General features: G+C 42.8%; 1 protein-coding gene across 3 annotated transcripts in view; it reads left to right on the top strand.

The window, feature by feature from the left end:
* The window catches only part of LOC119970333 (spindlin-Z), a 108140-nt gene that overhangs the window by 64015 nt on the left and 18374 nt on the right, over positions 1-25751 (top strand). For all 3 annotated transcript variants that reach the window (XM_038804775.1, XM_038804773.1, XM_038804774.1), the window contains 4 exons: positions 1668-1884; positions 17174-17222; positions 23519-23769; positions 23898-24134. In XM_038804775.1, the coding sequence (XP_038660703.1) occupies positions 1830-1884; positions 17174-17222; positions 23519-23769; positions 23898-24134 (592 nt within the window). In that variant the 5' untranslated portion in view covers positions 1668-1829. The remainder of the gene's footprint in view (positions 1-1667; positions 1885-17173; positions 17223-23518; positions 23770-23897; positions 24135-25751) is intronic.

The raw sequence follows: 25751 nt of genomic DNA, 5'->3' as shown, positions 1-25751 counted from the left end.
TTCTTCCTCTATTATCGTTATTATTACTATCTTGTTTTTGTTTGTATTTACTGGATATATTAAAAAAAAAAAAAAATTTCTCAACGCAAATGAGCTTCCATCTCCTTCCATAATTCCTTTTTAAACTGGACATTGATAGTCTCAAGTTTGGCAGTCAGCTTCTCTGCAAGTATAACCAGTTTCAATGTCTCTATTTATTATAGTCCTCTGGTTTATGGATTATAATGGGTCCTTATGTGATGTCATTTAACTGCTGTTGGTTATTTCCAGAAACTGTGGCTAATCTTGAGTCGTGATCTGTAGCAGCCATCTTTTGGTTCAGCAAGTCCAATTTTTACATGAGCAAAACTAATTAAATTTGATTTTATACAGTTTATAATTTCATGTCTTGCATGTCAGTAAGGTTGTGAGATTGGCTTAGTATTCTGTAGCTTTAATTATCATCTTTGATAGTTGAAAAGAACTTCAGAAATACTTAGCTTTAATGTTTTACTTGTGGCTGGTGGCCTTAGGAGTTGCAGAAATATGGGTGGTGTGCAAGAGCAATCGTCATTCAATGTTCTTTCATCCCACTCAGAAAAAGACTTCTGTCTCTGAGACAGATATTAAGGCCATTTATACACAGAAGCAGGTCATTTAGCCCATCATATCTGTGCTGGCCAAAAAAGTGCTAACTTAATACCATCTTCCAACTCTGGATCCATGGCCTGGTAGGTTATGGCACTTCAAACACATGTGATGTTTAAATACGATGAGAGTTCTTGCCCCTCCCACACTTTCAGGCAGTGAGTTCCAGACTATTATCACCCTTTGGGTGAAAAAATACTCCTCATGGAAATGGGTCCTTTCTATGTACCATACCTAGCCCACCTCAATTCTATGCATCTCGATTACCCCTCTCTTCCGCCTCCTGCATTCCAAGCAAATCAACCCCAGCCTATTCAATCTTTCGTCATAACTAAAATTCTCAATTTCGAACAACATCCTTGTAAATCCCTACAGTGCAGAAGGCCATTCAGCCATCAAGTCTGCACCGATCACCTCTGCTTGCACCTGTAACTTAACATGCATATCCCTGGACACTAAGGAAAAATTTATCATAGCCAATCACCTAACCTGCACATCTTTGGACTGTGGGAGGAAAACGGAGCACCCAGAGGGAACCCATGCAGACACTGGGAGAATGTGCAAACTTCACACAAGTCGCCCAAGGTCGGAATTGAACCCGGGTCCCTGGTGCTATGAGGCAGCAGTGCTAACTGCTGTGCCGCCGGCCAGCCGCCAAAGCTTTCTGAAACTCTCCAGGACATTCGCAAGAAAGGTCTGAGGAGAACGTGACAATCAGCAAAAGATCTTTGAGCTGATGGAATTTTTTTCTTTGGTTAGTTTTCAGGCCTTGGGGCTTTCTGGCATTAAAATGCTTTAAAAATATTAATTGAAAATGTAAATTTTTAAAAAAGTAGGCATCTGTGTATCAATAGTGATGAACATAATTGAATTTCAATAGTATTTCCTACCATTGAGCAAAATTGATGCTTTAAGACCAATTATAATCAAACTTTGAATGCAAAGGCAATAATATTGTCTTTGAAAGTGTATACTTTTTCTTAGTTAACTTTTGACAAATGTGTTTTCTGGCAATAGTTACATTTGTTTTTTTTAAACAGGACTGTTGGATCCGAGTGCACAAAATCTGGTTCCATGTAACTCTTAATACTAGTGCTGGATGCTCCTACAGCAGTTGTGTGCATTGCCTGAGGCCCCTACACCACACTGTCGGCATCACTTTACCTTTACCCTGCCAAAAGCTGTGCTACGTATCCAGATGAATGAAGACCCCATTTGGGAAGCGATCCAGTCAAAGGTTATCAATTGATGCAGCAGGTAAGGGGCTGTTAAAACTGAAAGATGCATTTGATTTACTCTGCACTCCAAAATTGTTGCAGAAACAAACATTGAACCTATAGATGACAAATCAGAGGGACTAGTTTCACTATCTCCCCTATCAAATCCCTTTATAAATTTAAGCTTCTTGAGTAGATTGCCTCTTATGTCTTCTAAACTCAGGGAACGCACACCATATTTATGCAATCTATACTCAGTTTAACCCTTTTAAACTACAAAATCATCTGGTATTTTCTCCAAGGCCAGTATATCTTTCCTGAGGTTTGTTCCCCAAACTGATGCAGTCTTTCAAATGGAGTCTGACAGCCACTCTGTACAACTGAAGCATCACATCTTTACTTTGAAATTCCTTTTTTAAGATTTTTAGACTTTAGATATTAAACGTTTTGATAACTAGTACCTGTGCACTAGTTTTAATGCATTTTGAACATGGGCACCTAAATCACTTTGTTCCTCAAGGGCTCCAGATCTCTCTCCATTAAGTAAATATTCTGATTTGTCTGTCTTGGATTTAAAATGGTTGACCTCCCTCTTCCTCATTGAAACATTGAACTTCATTTGCCATAGTTTTATAAATTCATTTAGTCTGTCTGTATCCATTTCTAACACTGCATCCATCAATACAATTTATTGTGCATCTCACCTTAATGTCATCTCCAAACTTGAACATATCTTCTTTCAGCCAAATCATTATTAAAGACTGAGCAAAGTATTGTCCTGAGTGAGCCCTTAAATCATTTTTTGATGTTTGATCACTCTCCATGCCCTCCTGATGGGAGTGAATTTCAAGTGGAAGACAGTCACAAATATAGCTCCAGCAATGACTCTACAAATTTAAATAAGTTGTTCCGATTTGATGTCTTGAAATCCCTTGCGGTCACAGGCAAAATTTTGTTCTGCAATTTAGGAACATCAGTGCATTGCATTATGTATTTACAATCAATTTTGTTATAATGTAACCATTCTTTTTATTACAACCAGCAAAATTATACTGTATCAATTCAGACTCGTGTATGAGCTGACCAAAAATCAAGATTAGGATGAGTTATTTTGCTCAGGCATATCTTTCAATTAATTTTGAAGAAGGTTGGACCTTTTTTTAGAACTATTTTCAGACATAATTAAGTATGGCATGCTTTCCACAAGTAGATATTCAAATAGTTCCAGTAACATGGATAAACCCTTCAGGAAAGCTATTAGTGTACTGGGGTAAGGCTCTAGTGGAAGCAGTAACATAGGCATGTGAACCAACTGTCTTTGTTTGATTCCAGAATTTCTGTTTTTTTTTTAGAAAACATTTTATTGAGGTATTTATAATTTTAACATTAACATTCTAAATAGCAGAGCAGTCCGACACACGCAAAACCCCCTCAGTAACCTACCCAACTTCCCCCCCCCCCCCCGCCACAACTCGTAGCCACCCATATATTAGATTCCCTGCCCTTATTCTCCACTTCCATGCCCCCCCCCCCCCCCCCCCACCTTCTGCTGACGGTCAGTTTTCCTTAAAGAAGTCTATGAACGCCTGCCACCTCCAAGCAATCCCCTGTAATGAATCCCTCAAGACGAACTTAATCTTCTCCAGCCTGAGAAACCCTGCCATGCCACTGACCCCACACCCCTGACTTTGGAGGCTCTGAAGCTCTCCATCCCAACAAATTCTGTCTCCGGGCCATTAGGGAGGCAAAGGCCAAAACATCGGCCTTTCTCTCCTCTCTCTCTTTCCCCCCGCCCAAAAACAATATTGCCACCTCTGGACTCGGAGTCACTCTCCCTCCCAGAACCTCTGACATGACATCTAAGAATCCCTGTCAAAATCCCCTCAGCTTCGGGCACTGCCCAGAACATATGTACATGATTCACCGGACTACCCGGCACCTCCCACACCTGTCCTCCACCTCCTCAAAAAACCTACTCATCTGGGCCACAGTCATAGGAGCCCTGTGGACCACCTTGAACTGGATCAGGCGAAGCCTGGAACACGACAAGGATGCATTGATTCTTTTCAGGGCCTTCTCCCGTAGCTCGACTTGCAACCCCACCACTTCCTCGACCCCTTCCCACTCCATTAATTCCTTACATATTTCCAAGATCCTCCCCTCCCCAACCCCTGTTTTTGATATCACCTTGACCTCTAGTCCCCTTAAAGGGAGGTGAGGGAAGCTTGGAATCTGCCTCCGGACAAAGTCTCGTACCTGCAGGTACCGAAATCCGTTCAAACCCGGTAACTCAAACTTCTCTAGCTCCTCCAGGCTCGGGAAAACCTTCTGAATGAAGAGATTCCCAAATCATTCAAACCCTGCCCGCTGCCACCTCCTAAAGCCAGCCCCCCCCCCCCCCCCCCACCCTCTCCCCCCGGGCCCCGGAGTGAACCGGTGTCACAGACTGGTGACCACACCAACACCCTCTCCAGTCTCGTGCTGCCTCAATTGCCCCCACACTCTTATGCTGCCACTACCACTGGGCTTGTGGAGTACCGAGCTGGTGAGAACGGCCAAGGTGCCTTTAACAGAGCCTCCAAGCCCGGGCCCTTACAAGATGCTGCCTCTACCAGCCGATTCCAGAATTTCTATGATTAACTTGACCAGTATTGGGGTGTTTAGTTTAAAGCAGACATGTAAAATGGGGTAAGAAAACTAAAATAGGGCATGGAAAGAATCAAAGATTGGATGAAAAGGAAAGGAAGAGGTTTTTTTTAAAACGAGGGAATTTTGCTATTAATTAACCTTTTTTACAATTCAGTAGTGTGGTACAAATGGTTGGGGTACCAATGTATAATTCCATAAACTGATGTGATTTCAATCAGTCCATTTTGCTAGGTTTTAATTTCTCAGCTGTGGTATTGTGGGGAGTTGCTGACTCGATGGATCATCTTTTTTGTTGTATAAGTTTTAGTTTGCACAATCAAATTTGTTGCCATTTTCTATTTTAACAACTCTTAGTTGTTCTACTTGGTTAACAACCCTTTTGCATCTATTCTTTATTTCTCTCTTTTTAAAAATATATTTAGAGTCCCTAATTAATTTTTTCCTATTAAGGGGCAATTTAATGTGATCAGTCCACCTCCACGGCACATCTTTTGGGTTGGTTGTGGGGGCAAAACCCACGTAAACAAGTGGAGAATGTGCAAACTCCGCACAGACAATGACCCAGAGCCAGGATCGAACCAGGGACCTCAATGCCTTGAGGCAGCAATGCTAACCACTGCACCACCGTGCTGCCCTTTTTGCATCTATTCGATTGAGTTAAATCAATGCAATAAACCAATACAAAATATAATAATTGAAGGTATATTGCATCACCTGATTGGTACTGTATTAAATGGGGTGCAGAAAAACAGACCTGTGGGTTGTTGAGAGAAACTGATTTTTCTTACTGACGCTAGCTTCAGTGAGCTATCTACCAATATCTCAACCTCTCTTCTATGATGTCCTGTAGCCTAGAACCATTTAGTTCATATTCCTATTGTTTATTTCTCTTTACTTTTGCTATTCATCAGCTTACCTTTCTAGATGTGGTTCTCCCTCTCTTGCACCCTCATGGTTTGATCAGTTTTATAGATATTTGTGACGGCACTGTTTGTAAACATAGTGCATTTTTTTCCTTCGCTTTCCTGATCTAATGGAGCTGTGTAATCTAATTTCTTCAGCCCACAAGATAAAATCTGTCATTCCAATGTCATCATCTTTCCTATGGCTTTGGGCAGCACGGTAGCCTTGTGGATATCACAATTGCTTCACAGCTCCAGGGTCCCAGGTTCGATTCCAGCTTGGGTCACTGTCTGTGTGGAGTCTGCACATCCTCCCCGTGTGTGCGTGGGTTTCCTCCGGGTGCTCCGGTTTCCTCCCACAGTCCAAAGATGTGCAGGTTAGGTGGATTGGCCATGATAAATTGCCCTTAGTGTCCAAAATTGCCCTTAGTGTTGGGTGGGGTTACTGGGTAATGGGGATAAGGTGGAGGTGTTGACCTTGGGTAGGGTGCTCTTTCCAAGAGCCGGTGCAGACTCGATGGGCCGAATGGCCTCCTTCTGCACTGCAAATTCTATGATATACCGTGCACCTAACTGTAAGCTCCCCCATAGTAAGATCTTTGCTGCCCAGTGATTCTGTAAATCTGGCATGTTGACTCATCAGGTTGTTACTTAATATCGGATCCAGTAAAGCGTCGCCTGTATCAACTAATTATGTAAAAATCCATTATCGAATTTTGGCGGCTTCCGTACCCTTTCTAAATTCCTGGACCTGTCCTTGATAAATTGAACCCACCCATACATAATAACTGAATGCACATTGAACCACAAACTCATTGATCCTTCTCCTGAACTGGTGGTTAATTTTATGGCCATACATACCATGTTATAAGAGATTAAACAATATCTCATACCATAGTACGGCATGGTGCAGGGAAGTGGGAAAAGGGAGAAATAAAACCTTTTTCAAGGTAGAGCATCCCTTATAGAAAAAGATAATTGTTTGATCCATCTTGTATATTACCACCAGTTGTTGTAATTACAAAGAAAAGTACAGCACAGGAACAGGCCCTTCGGCCATACAAGCCTGTGCCGACCTTGCTGCCCGACTAACCTAAAATCTTCTAATTAGGTACTGTAAGAATCAGATGGAATTTAATTCAGTTTGTCATTCACTTGATGTTTATTGAAAAACAAAGTCCCGGGAATTAAAAAAAAAAAATTATTTCATGGAATATGTGTGTTGCTGGGTAAGCCAGCATTTGTGGCCCATTACTAATGGTGGATTTTTTGACCTGTGTATTCCATCTGTAGAATAGATCTGAGATGACATAGAATTTACTATTCCTGTTAAAAATATTTTTGGTCCACAGTTTAACATTGACAAATCAACTTGAATTTGTTTGTTTTTACATATAATATGAAATTATTAACATGTTTAAAACCAAGAAATTGTATTAAGAGTTAAAAGTGAATTTGCTGGCAATATATGCACTATAGCCTCTCCAAGTCTGGAATGCTTGGAAGGTGTTACGATCCCCATGGAGACCAATAATGTTGAAGAACTGAACTTTCCACAAAAAAAAAGCAAAGGACAAGATTTCACTTTTTACAACACCCAGAATTAACATAAATGAAGCAAGTGTTTACAGGAAAGTTGTAGTCAATAGAAGCTATAAATTAAATATTTAATTATGATACAGCAAAGATGGATCTTGCAGGTTTCTCAGTTAGTCCACATTGCATATATGGCATCAATTACACCAAAATGGCATATGCCATGATCCCCATATCAGCTCATGACAGCCTTGATGACATGGTTTCACCTTCACCACCTGGTCAACTAAGCTCGGAGGGCTCTGTATTTTTTATATGGGTTCAACTAGTTGCAGTTTCCCCAGAAGCTGAAAATTTCTGATTCTGTTTTAGGTTTGATAGAAGCCTAAAGGTTCAGTTTCCTCATCAGGTGTCGGGTCTGACCCCCAAAAAATACAAGTTTTGAAGCTATGGATTCCATCACACACAAGTCATTTCTGGATTTTGGAATTTCCCAGATTATACTGTAGAATGAAATTAGAATGTCTAACCTGTGTAAACTGGAAAACAACACAGATCTAAACATTTACTTGAAACATAAAACAGTGATAAAAGAACTTTCACAGTGGCCTCATATGCTTGTAAAACTTATTAAAAAGAAAAGCAGCATGGGGTGCACATTCAATAGTTCCCGCCTGTAACGGACTTTCGGATCTTTCTCCCCCGACTTTTCTCGGATATTAAAGGATAAATCGGTGAACTGTGCAACAGTAAGGAGGATTCCCTCTCTGGTGTATGGAGAATTGGACCAGAAGTGGCCGTGTGAAACACCTCAGTCCTGGTAATGAGAAGCAAGCGGAGCTGGTATCGCGGGACAGCATGGCGGAGGACAAGGACCGAGGAGAGACGACACGGTGGTCGACGGAGCAGCTGGTGACGTTTTTTGAGGATTGCTTCGCCAAGCTGAAAAAGGATACGCTGGACCCGATCAAGGCTTTGATTGATCAAGTAGTCTTGAATCAGGAGACCCAGGGGAAAGCGATACGGGAGATCGAACAAATGTTATCAGACCAAGAGGACTATATAACCATGCTGGAAAACAAGGTGGAGGTGTTGGATGACCACAAGAAGAGAATGCAGGAGAAGCTGGAGGACCTGGAGAATAAGTCCAGGAGGCAGAACTTCAGAATTGTTGGCCTCTCTGAAGGCAGTGAGGGATCGGATGTGAGGGCATATGTGTCAGACATGCTGGAGAAGTTGATGGGGGCTGGGGTGCTCCCTCGGCCCCTGGAGGTGGCTAGAGCGCGCAAAGCCATCGCGAGGAACCCCAGGGCGAATGACCCGCCGAGGGCCATGGTGGTACGTTTTCACCGTTTTACAGATCAGGAACACGCCTTGCGGTGGGCCAAGAAAGAACAGAGCAGCAAGTGGGAGAACTGTGAGTTGCGTATTTATCAGGACGAGAGTGGAGTGTGCCAAGAGACGGGCTGGGTTCAATCGGGCAAAGGCTCTTCAAGAAGGGGGTGAAGTTTGGGATGCTGTACCCAGCACGGCTGTGGGTTACTCACGAGGAACAGGACTTTTATTTTGAGACGCCTGACGATGTATGGACATTCATTTAAAAAAAAAAAAGAAGCTGGAGTCGAGTTAAAGGACATTTAAGCTGCAGAGAAGTTTTGTAGCGGTGGTTCGTGATACTGTACTGTTTATTAAAAAAATATATATATATTGTCGTTCTGGGTGAAATAATGGGCCATGGTGATGGTTGGAGGGTGCTTTGTCTTGCAGGGATTTGATGGGGGTGGGGGGAGGTATAAATTGAACATGGGGAGAGCGAGATGGGGGACATGCTCCCGTTGTCACTGGTGGGGAGGGTACAGAACGTGAAAATGACTGTCCTCCCCAAATTTCTGTTTGTCTTTCAGTGCCTCCCATCTTCATCCTTAAGGCCTTTTTCAAGCGGGTGAACAAGATCATTTTGGGCTTTGTGTGGGCGAATGAAACCCCGCAGGTTAAGAGAATGTTGTTGGAGCGTAGTCGGGGGAGGGTGGGTTGGCGCTGCCAAACTTCTGCAACTACTACTGGGCGGCTAATATAGCCATGATTAGGAAGTGGGTAATGGGGGAGGGGTCGGCATGTCAGCGGTTGGAGGCGGTGTCATGTAAAGGCACCAGCCTGGTAGCATTGCTAACGGCACCTCTGCCATTCTTGCCGGCCCAATACTCCACAGGTCCGATGGTGGTGGCGGCACTGAGGATCTGAGGGCAATGGAGGAGGTATAAGAAGGTAGAGGGTGGACCCCGATTTGTAACAACCACAGGTTTGTACCGGGCAGGCTGGATGGCGGGTTCCAGAGCTGGCAGAGGGCAGGGATTAGAAGGATGGGGGATCTGTTTATCAATGGGAGCTTTCCCAGCTTGAAAGCACTGGAGGATAAATTTAAACTGCCGCTAGGGAATAGTTTTGGATATTTGCAAGTGCGAGACTTCCTGAGGAAACAGGTGTTGGCTTTTCCGCTGCTGCCGCCACGGGGGATACAGGATAGAGTATTTTCCGGTATCTGGGTGGGGGTGGGGAAGGTGTTGTATGTCTACCAGGAACTGTTGGAGGCGGAGGAAACCCCGGTCGAGGAGCTTAAGGGCAAGGGGGAGGATGAGTTAGGAGGAGAGTTGGAGGCGGGTCTATGGGCGGACGCCCCAAGCAGGGTCAATTCCTCCTCATGTGCCAGGCTTAGCCTAATACAATTTAAGGTGGTCCATCGGGCACACATGACGGTGGCAAGGATGAGCAAGTTTTTCGGGGTAGAAGATAGATGTGCGTGGGAAATCCAGCAAACCATGCCCACATGTTCTGGGCATGCCTGAAGCTCAGAGGGTTTTGGCAGGGGTTTGCGAAGGCAATGTGCAAGCTAGAAATGTGGGTGGTGCCGAGTCCAGAGGTAGCGATCTTTGGAGTGTCAGAAGATCTGGGAGTTCGGCGAGTGAAAGAGGTTGACGTTCTGGCCTTTGCCTCCCTGGTAGCCCAGAAACGAATCCTTTTAATGTGGAGGGACTTGAAGCCTCTGAGTGTGGTGACCTGGGTTAGTGACATGGCTGGGTTTCTCAGTCTTGAGAAAATAAAGTTTGCCTTAAGAGGGTCAATGGTTGGGGTTCTCTCGGAGGTGGCAGCCGTTCGTCGACTTTCTCGGGGAAAATTAAAATGTCGGCAGGAGCAGCATTCTGAAGGGGGGGGGGATGGGGCAGGTGGATAGGTGTTAGATGGTTGAGGTGTGTGAAGATTGGGTCGGGTGTGGAAATGTTTATTTTACCATGTTAATGTTACTGTTTTTGTTATTGTTATAAAAGTTTTGTAAATACTTTAACAAAAATATTTTTAAAAAAATGGAATCTGGGGAGTCAGGCGACTTCTTTTGAATTTGAGACAGACATTCTGAACATATCTCTGGGAAATTGCAAATGCAAATGACCTTCCGGGGTGCTGATTGGTGTGAAATTTCAAATAATGACATTTTGGAGACAAAGAAAAAAAAACAAAGACCAGTACAGCACAGGAACAGGTCCTTCGGCCCTCCAAGCCTGAGCTGATCACGTGCCCTACCTAGACCAACTGCCTGCATCCTTCTATACTCCATCTGTACATGTGTCTATCTAGTAAGTCTTAAAGGTTGCTAACATATCTACCTCCACCACCTCATTTGGCAATACATTCCAGGCTACCACCACCCATGTGGAAAGAAAAACCTCCACCCCCCCCCCCCCCCCCCACCCCGACATCTCCACTGAACCTTTTTCCCCCTCACCTTGCACTTGTACCCCCTTGTCATTGTCATTTCAGCCCTGGGAAAAAGCCTCCAACTGTTCACCCTATCTATGCCCCTCAATTTTATAAACTTCTATCAGGTCGCCTCTCAGCCTCCGTCTCTCTAGGGAGAACAATCCAGTTTATTCAATCTCTCCTCATAGTTAATATCCTCCATACCAGGCAACATCCTGGTAAACCTTTTCTGTATTCTCCCCAAAGCCTCCACGGCCTTCTGGTAGTGGTGACCAGAATTGGACACAGTATTCCAAATGTGGCCTAACCAGCGTTCTATATAACTAACATAATTTGCAAACTTTTATACTCGATGCCCCATCCAATGAAGGCAAGCATGCCATATGCTTTCTTTACTGTGCTGCCACTTTTGAGGATCTATGGACCTGCACGTCCAGATCTGTGTCTCTATGCTCCTGATCTTTATGCCATTTATTTTGTAGCTCCCACCTGAATTTGATCTACCAAAAAGCATCCCCTCGCATTTGTCCAGGTTAAATTGCTTCTGCCGTTTCTCCGCCCAATTTTGCAGCTTATCTATAACCTGCTGTATTCTCTGACAATCTTCTTCACTCTCCACAACTCCTGCAATCTTAGTATCATCTGCGAACTATCTAATCAGACCAACTATGTTTTCTTCCAAGTCATTTATTTATATAATTTATTTTGCAGAAGTCCCAGCACTGATCCCTGCGGAACACCACTAGTTACAGAGCTCCATTTGGAAAAACACCCTTCCACTGCTACCCCCTGTCTTCTATGACCAAGCCAGTTCTGAATCCATTTAGCTATTTCCCCCTGATTCCATGTGATTTAATATTTTGCACCAGCCTGCATGATGAACCTTGTCAAATGCTTTACTAGAAGTCCATGTAGACAGCATCCACAGCCCTTCCCTCATCAATCATTTTTGTCACCTCCTTAAAAAAAACGCAATTAAATTAGTGAGACATGACCTCCCTTGTACAAAACCATGCTGTATGTCGATAATAAGAACTTTCACTTACAAATGTGCATAGATCCCATCTCTGGGAATCTTTTCCAACGATTTCACTGACATTAAGCTCACTGGCCTATAATTACCCGGGTTATCCTTGCTACCCTTAAATAATGGGACAACATTGGCTATCCTACAATCCTCTGGGACCTCCCCTGTGGCCAAAGACGAAAGAAAGATATCTGTTAGAGGCCTAATGATTTCATCTTTTGTCTCCATCAGTAATCTGGGATAGATGTCATCTGGCCCTGGGGATTTATCTACCTTAATACTTTTTAACATACCTAACACTTCCTCCTTTTTAATAATGACTTGTTCTAAAGTGTTTACATATTCCTCTGAGACACCACCAATCAATGTGTCCCTCTTGTTTGTGAATACCAATGCAAAATACTTATTAAGGATCTCACCTACTTCCTTTGGTTCTACGCGTAATTTCCCTCCTTTGTCCTTGAGTGGACCAACTTTCTCTAGCTACCCTCTTGTTCCTAATACACATATAAAGTGCCTTGGGATTCTTCTTAATCCTGTTTGCCGATGACATTTTGTGACTCCTTTTTGCCTTCCTAGCTCCCTTTTTGAGCTCTTTACTTTCCCTGTATTCTTCAAGTGCTTCATCTGTTTTTAGTTGCCTAAACCTCATGTGTGCATCCTTTTTATTTTTGACTTAACTCACAATTTCCCTGATCATCCAGGTTCCTGAATCCTGTCTTTCCTTTTCATCAGCACATGTCTGTCCTGCACTCCAACAACTGCTCCTTAAAAGACTCCCACATGCAAAGAATCCTCAAACAGCCTCTAAATCCTGCCTAATCTGGTTGTCGTTAGCCTTCCCTCAATTTAGCACCTTAACGCTAGGACAACATCGTCCTTTTCCATGAGTATACGATACCTTAGGAATTGTGGTCACTGTTCGCCATATGTTCCCCCACTGCAACTTTGATGACAAGGCTGGGCTCGTTCCCTAGTACTAAGTCCAGTATAGCCCCCTCTCTAGTCGGACTATCCACATATTGTTCCAAAAAACCTGCCTGGACACACTTGATATTCCTCACCCCTAGCCCTAAGGATTTCCAGTCAATATTAGGAAAATTAAAGTATCCCACTAACACAACCCTATTATTTCTACATCAACCCAGAATCTGCTTGCATACCTGTTCTTCAACTTCCTTAGGCTGTGGGCTGTTGGGAGGCCTGTAGTCATCCCCATCACAGTGATTGCCTCCTTCCTGTTTCTGAGTTCTACCCACGGTGTCTCACTACTTGATTCTTCCAAGGTGTCCTCCCTCTTTGTAATATGTTCTCTAACCAGTATTGCAACTTCCCCACCTCTTTTACCTTCCCCCTCTGTCTCGCCTAAAACGCCTATATCCCAGAAAATTTAGCTGACAGCCATATCCTTTTTTTAACCAAGTCTTCATTACCACAACCACATCCAAGTTCCATGCATGAATCAAGTCTCTTAAGTTCATCTGTTTTACCTGATATACTCCGTGCACTGAAGCAGATGCACGCTAGACCTCCAGGCCCACTGGGTTCGACCTTGTCCAACCTACCTTAGTACCATGCTCCTCCCTAGTCTCTTGCTGGCGAATCATGGTTAAAATGTTCATGAGATAACAAATATCTTCCTTTGTGCCGTCAACTCATTTGTGAACATATTGATACAGTTGTCATATGACAAAACCTGGATTATGATGGGAAATACCTTATTAATTCTCAAGGGAGTTAGTCTGGGACCAACTGTCCAGAAAAAGGAAAGAATCTTGCCTCGAAAAGAAAGTAATCTTGGATAGTGAAAGGGTCTAATTCATTTTATCTGCAGGATTATAACTTTATTGTCAGAGTTCAATTACAAATTTGAACTAAAAAGGCAGAAACCTCCAGAGAGAATCATTTCAGGCCTGCAATGCTTTAGCCACAATCTTAAGGTGGTTTTAAAGTGGGCTGCGTCTTTTTACCCCTTTACTAATCGAAGTACATGTTACCTACCTCTTTAGAAATAATTTTGTGATTGTTTGGCTGAAATTACATTTCGGGTGTTGTGAAAAATAACACATCCTTAATTTTGATTGAAACTTGCAGGAAAACCTGTTTCCTGTTTTTTCTTTTAAAATCACAACACTCAGGATTAAAACACTGCTCAAAAATACATCTTCCAGTCAGCCAAGAGGTGAGAAAAGTGAAAAATGATCCCACATCTCTCCTTCTCGTCCATAGCTTATCCAAATTGCTTATCTAGTATCTTTATGATTTCCAACTTTTCCAATATTGGAAGCGTAACATGTTTACATTTCACTGGACTTTCCTTGGATGCCGTGGAGAGGGTTTAATACGCAGAAAACGCTTGGGTCTGGTCAAAAGAACGCTGTAAGAGGAGTGGAGGAGGAGAAAGCGAGACACAGGGAAAGACGGCTAGAGACAGAAGCAGACTGAGTAATCGGGTGGATAGAGAGACAGTGTAGAGAAAGAAATAGTGGGTTTGTAACCTTATGGTGAAAGGATAAGCAAGTTTGTTTCCGATGTGCTTCAGTGTAATTTTCTGGAATCCTTGCAAATTGACTTTTAGGGTCAGATTTTCATGTTGGAGACAGGAATTGGGAGAGGGGACTGTGTCCCCCTTCTCTGTCTTTAGACAGTCCGTTTTGATCATCTACTTGACAGCTTGTCAGTTGGCAGAAGTAATCATCTGGCAAACACATAATTTCATGGGTAGTTACATCTTCAAGCACAGCATTGTCATGTCTCACCTCAATGAAGACTGAAATAACACGTGCGACAGCATTTTAAGCATTTCACATCCTTTTAAACACTTCCTGCTTCCGATCATGGTTCATGTCTCTGTGCAGCTGGTATAACTTCTTTCTGGCCGACTTATAGAAGATTTAAAAACTTATTGGAGATGAGCTCTCAATTATGAGTCCAAAGCTCTGTTAATTGCCTCCTTAATGGGAATGGACCTGTACCAGACCCACTCATAGAATCCTAAAATTTACAGTGCAGAAGGAGGCCATTCGGCCCAACAGGTCTGCACCTGCCCTTCAAAAGAGCACCCTACTTAAGCCCACACTCCACCCTATCCCCATTACCCAGTAACCCCACATAACCTTTTTGGATACGAAGGGCAATTTAGCATGGCCAGTCCCCCTATCCTGCACATCTTTGGACTTTGGGAGGAAACCAGAGTACCCATATAGACACTGGGAGAAAGTGCAAACTCTCAGGTCACCTGTGGCCGAAATTGAACCCGGGTCCCTGGAGCTGTGAAGCCATTTTCACAATGCAAGAACTCGGGGCCTGCTGATTGACGGCTAATTTTTTTCATGTCCCTCCTGTGTTTGGTCCCGATCAGGCATGTTGTTAGTGTGTGGCGATCTTTAATTATAGCCTTCTAATTTTTTTAAATTTTACCTCCACTAAGAACACGCTGCTTTTCAAAACACTTCATCTTTGCCTGTTCTTAAGTTAATCATCGTCATCTGTCTGTACCGACGTATAAGATGGGGCAGCACGGTGGCACCGTGGTTAGCACTGCTGCCTCACAGCTGCACGTTCAATTCCATGGACTTAAATGGGGTTCTCATTCCAAGGGCCAGTACCGACTTGATGGGCCAAATGACCTCCTGCACTATAAATTCTATGAAGAACAGTATAATTAATATATGTTTACTCCTTATGAAGGTGCAATTAAACATGATACAAGACTAATTCCCCTTCGTGCTTTTTTAAGGTATCAGGGAGTAGGATACCTTGATCTTGGTTTTGGACAAGGCTTGGCACAACACCGAGGGCCGAAGAGCCTCATCTGTTCTATGTTCTGTGGGATTACTTTTGATCATACTGCACGCTGTTTGGGTCACTGTCTGTGTGGAGTCTGCACGTTCTCCCCGTGCCTGCGTGCGTTTCCTCCGGGCGCTCCGGTTTCCTTCCGCGAGACATGCTTGTTAGGTGAATTGGACATCCTGAATTCTCCCGAAGTTTACCTGAACAGGTGCCGGAGTGTGACGAAGAGGGAATTTTCATGGTAACCTCATTGCTGTGTTAATGTAAGCCTACTTGTGACACTAATAATTATGATTATTGTTATGAAGATGCAAAATATTAATTTCTATAATCAGCTGCACATACATATGTATTGAACCTTTTTGAAAACACCTTTTTCAAAGCAAAGGATATTGGCCTACAGCGGCTATGTTGCATTTGTGAAGGACATGAGCTGCTTTTATGGAGACACTGGGTCTATAGAGCTCTTCACATGATCCAAACTGGTGGAAAAGATACTGGATTGTGTATAGGTGGGGGGGGGGGGGGGGGGGGGGGGGGGGGGGGGGTGGAGGAGGAGGAGGGCTCACCCCATCTCTCTTTCATCTGAAATCGCCCTCATCAAAATTGAACTTTGCGATTTGAAAAACCCAGCAGAAGACCTCATTGCTGAAAACCGAGAGTTCTCAAAAGAGAATTCCAAATCAATCAACCACGATTGCCGACTGACTGCTCCACTATGAAAAGGGACTCTTAAGCTGCAAGCAAGTCTCTGGACAATTCGTGAATTATTCTTTTCCTGACTTTCTTACTTGGCAGCATTTTTAAGATCTGATGCTCTGCAGAGCTTTATTTCTTTTTTCCATGCTTCAGGGGAGTTTGTACGTGTGCTGCTCGGTGGGTAGTTGAACATATTTGTACATTTTAAACCTTTTATTAATTTACGCATTTTTATCTGAGTGAGTTTTAGCAATAAAACTAACACTTGTTAACTTAAAAGCAACCTGGCTGGCTTGTTAAATATATATCGGCAAAGTCACCTTGTTTTTAAATTCTAACTCCATTATAGCCAACTCAGGGTGGGAGAAAGAGAGGAGTCAGTTTACCTTTGCTAAACTGGTCCTACCAATGCGATAAAAAAGGTAAATTGTTATAAAAGGGACTAGACCAGCCAGGTTTCATACGTTTTGTTTTTGCCCGTAGACATCACCACGCATTACTCTATATGGAGTCCATATGGGCAATACAAATTTATTAAAATTTTCAAAACTGCAACAAAAGCTGCCACTTCCAGATACTAAACAGTTTGTCTGTTGTGTATCCATTATCATTAGCTAGCCAGCACGTGGATTCTGTCTTTTAAGGTCTTCTAAAACTAGAACCAGTATATAACTTGCATGGTCAGTCCAAGCATTGAAATATGACCATTATTAGAAAGTACATCTCTGAACAATGAGATTCTACATCATCTGAAAATCGCATCAACAAAAGTAGTCTCAGAATTTTTTAATTCCCGGGATTTGAGCATCACTGGCAAGGCCAGCGTTTACTGCCCATCCCTAATTGCCCTTTAAATCCACATTTAATCAAGTATCAGTTTGGTGTTATTGTATAAATCAATGTTTGATACTTGTCAGTGTGCTTTGACAATATGTGTTTGTCACTTTATTTAATCTCTTTATTTCTTTTAGGCCTTCCTGGTGTTTCTGGTAATATGATGAAGAAGAAAACCAATCACAGGTGTGTTTGCCAAAACAATTTTGATGGTAAAATTGAATGAACACAGTGGAGTTGCCAACTCTCCAGGGCACTGCTGGGAGAAAAATTATATGGGCAATAAAATAATTTATTGAAACATTTTTTCTTCTTCTAAAAATGTTTAAGTAGGTAAAGGAAAAGGAGTTTAACTGATGGGCAAGAATCAACCAGTCAGGTACGAGGAGTCTGGTCATTTTCTTATAGAAACATAGACGTAGAAAATTGGAACAGGAAGGAGGTCATTCACCCTTGCTTCGCCATTCATTATAATCATGGCTGATCATCCAACTCAATAGCCTAATCCCACCTCTTTTCCCCCACCCACCCCATCTCTCCTCATGCTATATCTAACTGCTTCTTGAAAACATACAATGTTTTGGCCTCAACTACTTCCTGTGGTAACAAATTCCACAGGTTCACCACTCTGGGTGAAGGAATTTCTCCTTATCTCTGTCCTAAATGGTCTATCCCGTATGTGACCCCTGGTTCTAGACTCTCCCACCATCGGGAACGTCCTTCTTGCATCTACCCTGTCTAGTCCTGTTAGAATTTTATAGGTTTCTGTGAGAACCCCCTCATTCTTAACTCCAATGAATACAATCCTGACCAACTCAATCTCACCTCATACTTCCAACCTCCCATTGCTGGAATCATTCTGGTAAGTCTTCGCTGAACTCCTATAGCAAGAACATCCTTCCTCTTATAAGGAGACCAAAGCTGCACATGCTATTTCAGATGTGGCCTTGCCAAAGCCCTGTATAATCAGCAAGGTGTCCCTGCTTTTCACACTGAAGGTCAGCATACCATTTGCCGCCTTTACAGCCTGCTGTACCTGCAAGGTTACCTCCAGCGAGGACAGCCAGGTATCATTACATGTTCCCGTCTCCTGGGCATATAAAGGTATAGTGCCATGTGAATTAATATATAGGCGACCAATGGGGCTTAGGAAACAATAAATGAGGGACTGTTGAAAGGGGAGGTTGTTTGTTGAAACCTCCAGGTATACATCTGATCAGAGTTGGAAGCTCTAGATCTGGACAAGTACAAGTTGTGCAGTAAAGAATGCTTGATTATGCAGAACCTCTTCCCTATGCTCAGTTCAGATGTGAGCACAATGTAGCCTGGCACTGGTACTTTCTTTGGACAAAATGTGAAAATCTGGATCCATCTCACCTCTTTGATTAGTACCATAGGTTTTTTTATATATAAGAAAAGGAAGGATTGGTCTCTGTGTCCTAGCCAACATTTATCCTTCAACTAACCCTCAAAAACAAATTATGCACATTTGATACATTTACAATAGTGACCACTTCAAAAATACTTAATTGGTTGCCTTACGGTCATGCAAGGCGCTATCTTTCTTTACAATGAAGTTAAATATGTCTGCTTACTTTCACTGCTGTTAAACTCTCCATAGAGACGGTTAACTTTACAAAAAAAATTCCCTAATAATAATAATTTTTATTCGTGTCACAAGTAGGCTTACGTTTACACAGCAATTAAGTTACTATGAAAATACCCGAGTCGCCACACTACAGTGCTTCTTCGGGTGGACGGAGAATTCAGAATGTCCAATTCACCTAACAAGCACATCTTTCTGGACTTGTGGGAGGAAACCGGAGTACCAGGAATAAAGCCACACAGACACTGGGAGAACGCGCAGACTCTGCACAGACAGTGACCCAAGCTGGGAATCGAACCCATGTCCCTGGCGCTGTGAAGCAACAGTGCTAGCCACTGTGCCTACCCTGCTGCCCAATAATCAATGGAAATGAACCAGTGAAAAATACGTAATTTGTAAGACTTTTACTGAAACAAACTAAAAACACCATTGATCAAACATTAACCAACAGACAACCAATGCACCAAACTAAAGCAAAAGGTAAGTTTTTGTGTTCACTAACACCACTTAATGTGTCTTAGGAAGTTTACACGATGCCACATTTCTGACCAATATGTAGCACTGCAGGAACAGTCGCACAGACACCCCCAGCTTGTCAGTGAAGGTTCACTTCTCCCCACCATGCCAGGTTGAAACTTCCAGGATCTTTTGATAGTCATTCTACTCAGTCCCACATTTTTCCAGATACCTTTATGACCAACAAGGCATACCTTGGTGACTCTGTTCCTTAAATCTTTCAAGAGTCCTATCTGTTCTGCTATTTTCTCTTTCTTTTGAGCATAAACCAAATTCTCCACTTTTGTCGTTAATACACAGAGGATTCCAGGGATGAGTGTAGGGCCAGGGAGATGGCATCTGCTGTAGACCGGTTGAGGCGGTATGCAAATTCCAGTGGATCAAGGCATTCTGGGCATTTGGAGTTTGTCTCATGACCAACTTCTCGAAGCACTTCATAAAGATGGGTGTCAAGGCCATTGGACGGTATGATGGTGGCCTTCTTGAAGCAGGTGGGAACCTCGGAATGGAGTAGGGAGAGGTTGAAGATGTCCACGATCTCACCCGCCAGTTTGGTCCACCATCAAAAGAGAAATTCCCTGTTGTATTCCTTCTTGCCCGCTGTATTCAACTGTTTATTTTAATCACCTTTAAAGCCAGCTACTAAGTTGTCATCAGGGCTCCCACTGTTTAAAATGAACAGTGAACCAGTCTTTAAACTCCTAATCTCCATTTTTTTGTCATGTCTGCTTGTTTTTTTAATGTCCAAGTCTTTGAAAACATTTTACGTGATCTAACATTCAAATTGTTCCTCATAACAATTGAATTTACCTGTTTAAATTCAGGATCACTTTTAACCCCATATTCTTTTTCATGATCTAACTCTTCAATTATCTTTTCCAGATGACGCAGGCTTAACACTTCCTTTTTTGCAAGTAATTCATCTTTCTGTCATGTAAAAATCCTGCTTGGCTTCTTTAGCTTCTTTAAAAACTTCATTAAGGTTGTTTAGACACTTAACTAAGAAAGCTTGATATTTCTTTATATTCAATTTACAAATGGTCTTAACTTATTTTTGCTTTTCGTCCTCCCACTGAGTTGGAGGTTTTTCTAATTCCATTCTAGCAAAAGTGATTGCCTCTTCATTTTGAAGCTTTAATTTACATTCAAATACGCATATTTTTTCTTTGCAGCTTCTAGCACTGGATTCGAGTTTTGCTGCCTCCTTCAAAGCATTTGTTTTCTTTGTTTCATCATTAGCTTCGCGTATTGTTACTTTGCCACACCTTGCTTTTCCTGCATTTTTAATTCAGACATCTTTAACTCCTCTTCAACTGCTAACTTTTCCTTTCCAGCCTGATACTCCCATGTCCTTCTTTTAAATAAGAAGGCTGAGTTTCTGGCTCTTCGGATGCAAACTTGATGCTTCTAATTAACAACGGTTTTAACGTAAGTTGTTGATTCCTTTAAGTCACTCTTCTTTCATACAACTTTAGTTTCAACAGCTTCCACGGGGTTTCCTGAAACCAATGGAGACAGCAGTGCTGTATCCCTGATCAAATCAATTCCTGACAGCAGGTCCACACCGTGAATAGACACTTTATGACAATTACAGGACATTAATTAAGCCACAATTTTAATTAACCCTATACAAAGGACTGGGGAAACAATTTCTATCATACCTTGTATCAATATGTTTCTTTAGTGAACTTTCAGGAAATAAATTCCATTCACCTATCAATACAAGTGACTGTTCTGGCCCTGTATCTCTAAAAAATAACTGTTTATATTCTTCCATGGGATGTGGGCGTCATTCACAAGGCCAGCATTTTTGTTGCCCATTCCAAAATCCATGTTGAGTACTCTGGGGATAACTCCATCCTGACTGCATTCCTCTGTGCAGAGACTTCTCGTGGGTGTCCAGAACCAGTGATAGAGTCTAGACATTGGCTATAAAATGGGATTCGGTTAGTATGACTATATCTGCCTCTTGCTTATCTAGTCTGGGACAGCTCTCCCCAATTTCGGCACAAGTTCCCAGACATTAGGGAGGAGGACTTTGCAGGGTTGACGGCAGGGTCTGCCTCAATGAAGTTACTGTGGAAAGCCCCTAGGCGCCACATTCCACCGCCTGTTCGGGGAGGCCGGTACAGGAATTGAACCTGCGCTGTTGGCATTATTATGTATTGCAAGCCAGCTATTTAGTCCACTGCCCTAAGGGTGGTTGTCTGGTTTATTTTTATTAGACTTTTCTGTAGTGGTTTGACACAATTGAGTGCCTTAGATAATTTCAGAGTGAAGTTAAAAGCCAACACCATTGGAGTCAACGGCAATGAATATTGAATTAAACAGTCAAATTTCAATATTTTAAAAATAAATTTAGTGTACTCAATTCATTTTTCCAATTAAGGGGCAATTTAGCATGGCCAATCCACCTAGCCTGTACATCTTTGGGTTGTGGGGGCGAAACCCACGCAAACACGGGGAGAATGTGCAAACTCCACACAAACAATGGTTTGTTTGAGGTTGCGCGGTCAAACAAACCATTGTTTGCAGCAAATTACCCAGCCTTCAGAACAGCGACCAAGACACCACACAACCCTGCCAGGGCAATCTCTGCAAGACATGCCAGATCATCGACATGGATACCACCATTACACGTGGAAACACCACCCACCAGGTACGCGGCACATACTCGTGCGACTCGACCAATGTAGTCTACCTCATACGCTGCAGGAAAGGATGTCCCGAAGCGTGGTACATTGGCGAGACCATGCAGACACTGCGACAACGAATGAATGGGCATCGTGCGACAATCACTAGGCAGGAATGTTCCCTTCCAGTCGGGGAACACTTCAGCAGTCAAGGGCATTCAGCCTCTGATCTCCGGGTAAGTGTTTGCCAAGGCGGTCTTCAGGACAGGCGACAACGCAGAATTGACGAGCAAAAACTTATAGCTAAGTTCCGCACGCATGAGTGCGGCCTCAACCAGGATCTTGGATTCATGTCGCATTACATTCACCCCCCACCATCTGGCCTGGACTTGCAAAATCCTACCAACTGCCCTGGATTGAGACAATTCACACCTCTTTAACCTGGGATTATCCCCTATCTCTGGATCTGTAATGATTTGATTACCCGCAAATGCTTGCATTCCAAGCATTGTCTGGCATTTCTGACTTTGTCTGTATAAATGTAAATGTAAATCATATAAATGTTTCTGGAACATACCTCTCCATTCACCTGAGGAAGGAGCAGTGCTCTGAAACCTCGTGTTTGAAACAAACCTGTTGGACTTTAACCTGGTGTTGTAAGACTTCTTAGTGTGCTCACCCCAGACCAACACCGGCATCTCCACATCATGAGTAAATGCAGTTCATGTTACAGCACCGATTTGGGCAGAACAGACAGGGCCATAATTCAATCCCTACCACTGATGATAATGGGTACTCATTTTAATCAAACCAGCCTCTAGTAGGTAGGAATAAAACCAAAAACCTTGGGAGGTAGAGTTACCACTTGAGATTTTAGTCATTAGACATGAAACATTCACCCCGCTTCCCCTCTTCACAGATGCTGCCTGACCTGAGTTAGCTACCCTGTTCAATGGCAAACTTGCTACAGTTGTCCTACAGCATTCCCTTGCAGAGTTGGCTAGGGTTGTCACTCCTGAAAAAGTGTGTTGAAGATCGCAGCAGGCTCAGCTGTGATGCTGCTCCACTCCTGTGGTTGAATCTGCTGTCAAGGTTCAGCCTGTAGGCACTTAATGATGCACCAGATGGTGCTAGAGCCCTTTAAACTGAGCACAAGTCAGTATGTTAAGAAATGAGATATGGAAGGAGACTGGGTGGGAAAGGTTTAAGGAAAATTTCGTAGAGAATTAATTTTAGATTTGTTTACTGGGTTTTCAAGAAAATCCATTCATCAATTTATTGGATGGAGTTACTTTGATTCATGGCTAGAGGTGAATTGCAGCACGGAGGGGGTATTGTGTTGAGAAGATCTCCAAAAATAGGCTCCAGTCTACTGGGTATTTTCCCAGGCAGAGAACGTTTTAAAATAAAAATATTTCTATATCTATGAAAATTTCATGTTGATTTCGCAAGGAGAACGTTTTGGTGCTTTGCTTAATCTACCTTTTGCATGTACTATACATTTATATGATCTAATTGGCAGGTTACAAATTTATTTGTAGCGACTAGCTGTTTTGGCAGAATTAGCTAATTTGTCTGCATTTTGTTTGTACGCATTTTTTTCCTTCTATTTTCACTTTCAAGTTAACCAGCTATTCTGAATTTATATTCTTTCGATTTGTGTAGAAGATATATTTTGATTTGCACCTTGCTCAACATTCCATGGGATGTGTTCTCCTTTATTGCAGGAAACACCGTAGTAATGTGGGGCCAAGCAAGACGGTATCTCATTCACGACGGAACATTGTGGGTTGCAGAATTGAGCATGGATGGAAAGAACAAGGTGGAATAACGCAGTGGAAAGGCACCGTTCTGGATCAAGTACCAGTAAATCCTGCACTTTACCTTATCAAATATGATGGATTCGACTGCGTATATGGACTTGAACTTCATAAAGATGAAAGGGTCTTAGGATTTCGGGTCCTACCAGATAGAGTTTGTGAGTGAAAATAAGGTTTTAAGATCACTAATAATTCAAATTTACATTTTTAGTTGAAGGGATATTTTATGTTGTATATCATTAATTACTTAAAATTACAAAGTACTGTATTCAATTTTTGCTTTTAGCTGTCTCTCGAATCAGTGACGTGGATCTGGCAGAAATGATGATAGGCAAAGCAGTTGAGCACATGTTCGAAAAAGATGATAATGGAGCTAAAGATGAGTGGCGAGGAATGGTGCTTGCACGTGCTCCAATCATGAACACGTGGTTTTATATCACCTATGAAAAGGATCCTGTCTTGTACATGTACCAACTTCTAGAAGACTACAGAGAAGGGGATTTACGTATTATGCCTGACTCAAGTAAGTCCAAGGAGCGCTTTTATTATTTATCGAACTGCCTCCATGTGTTTATATATAACAATTATGAAACCTTACTTTAGTTCGATGTTAGAAAAGGCTGGTTGCATTTGTACAGAGACTCTGGAACGTAATATTGATTCTGTGCAAATTTGAATGTGTGAACTGGGGGCGATGCTCACGTATTACAGCTCATTCTTAACAATATGACTTTGTAAGTACATACTCCAACGTTTTTTTTTTCTTTGTTTAACCTTGGTATAGAAAGCCACAAATGTAACACCACCATTCTAGGAAGGAGGGGGAGGGAAAGCAGGAAGCCTTAGGCCAGTTGCCTTAATATGTCATTGGGAAAATGCTAGAATCCATTATTAAGGAGCTAGCAGCAAAAACGCTAGAAAACCATACGATCAGGCAGAGTGAACATAGTATTGTAAAAGTGGAAACCATGTTTGACAAGTTTATTCAAGTTCCTTGAGGATGTAACCTCCTTTTGAGGATAAAGGGGAATTAGTTGATGGAACCATCAATTCACCAGACACGTGTTTCCGATATGAATCTAGGCTTTAATCGACTTACTACAGAGCCAGCCTGTTACCCGTTGATGAACTCTCAGTGAACTGCAGGCTGACTCTGGACAAGGGTATTTATAGAGCAGCACTAGGGGGAGGAGTCATGGGCGGAGCCAAGGATGGAGCCCTGTACACGCTCCTGAGCATTCCCAGAGCTACTCCCCCTAGTGGTCGGATAACGCTACTGCGCTTACAAAGACATGGTGTGAATTATCATATTACATTCACCACAGTAGTATATTTGGATTCTATAAGACATTCGATAAGATGCCACATAAACAGTTACTGCAGACTTCCGGTGTCGGCCATTGTGAGTGAGCGCATATTTGGCAGCTCCCACTTGTGGCGTTTGTTTTGGTCCTTTTCCCCGATTAGCAGGTGGATATTTTGATTGGAAAAGGTACAGAAGTGGCGGAGAAAGGGCATATTCCACCAATGGAGGGATTCGTGGACCAGAAGTGGTTTTAAGCGAAAGGAGCTGTTGGAGCAAGAAACTTTTCCTGCAACACACGGAAAGATGGTGGAGAGCAAGGGGTTGGCCCTACCATCTCAATGGTCGATGGAGTAGCTGGTGGACTTCTTGAATGAGAAGTTCAGCCAGCATAGAAAGGAGTCTCTAGAGGACCTGGCGAAGATGGTGGATCCGCTTAAGGCGGGGGATTGATCACATGGAGCTGAGGTTGGAGACCCAAAGCCAGGCAAGACAGTTGGGGAGCAGCTCACTTCGTTGGTGGCCGAAATGGGGTGTTGAGAGATATTCACAAAGGGCTTCAGGAGAAGGTGGAAGATCTTGAGAACCACTCCCCGAGGCAGAACCTGAGGATTGTGGGGTTGCCAGAGGGCATTGAGGGAGCGGACGCCGGCTCTTGTGTAGCCAAAATGCTTTAGAAATTGCTGTAGGAGGGGGCCTTCGAACAGCCCCTGGAGGTGGATCGGGCTCATGGGGCACTGATGAGGAAGCCGCAGGTTAACTAGCCGCAAGGGCAATGGTGGTACGGTTGCACCGGTTCCTTGATAAAGAGAGGAGGACCAGGCAGACGAGGCGATG

The sequence above is a fragment of the Scyliorhinus canicula genome, chromosome 8, assembly GCF_902713615.1.
Source record: "Scyliorhinus canicula chromosome 8, sScyCan1.1, whole genome shotgun sequence".
Lineage (NCBI taxonomy): Eukaryota > Metazoa > Chordata > Chondrichthyes > Carcharhiniformes > Scyliorhinidae > Scyliorhinus > Scyliorhinus canicula.
The sequence above is the reverse complement of the archived record's forward strand: the minus strand, read 5'-3'. Positions and strand labels throughout refer to the sequence as shown.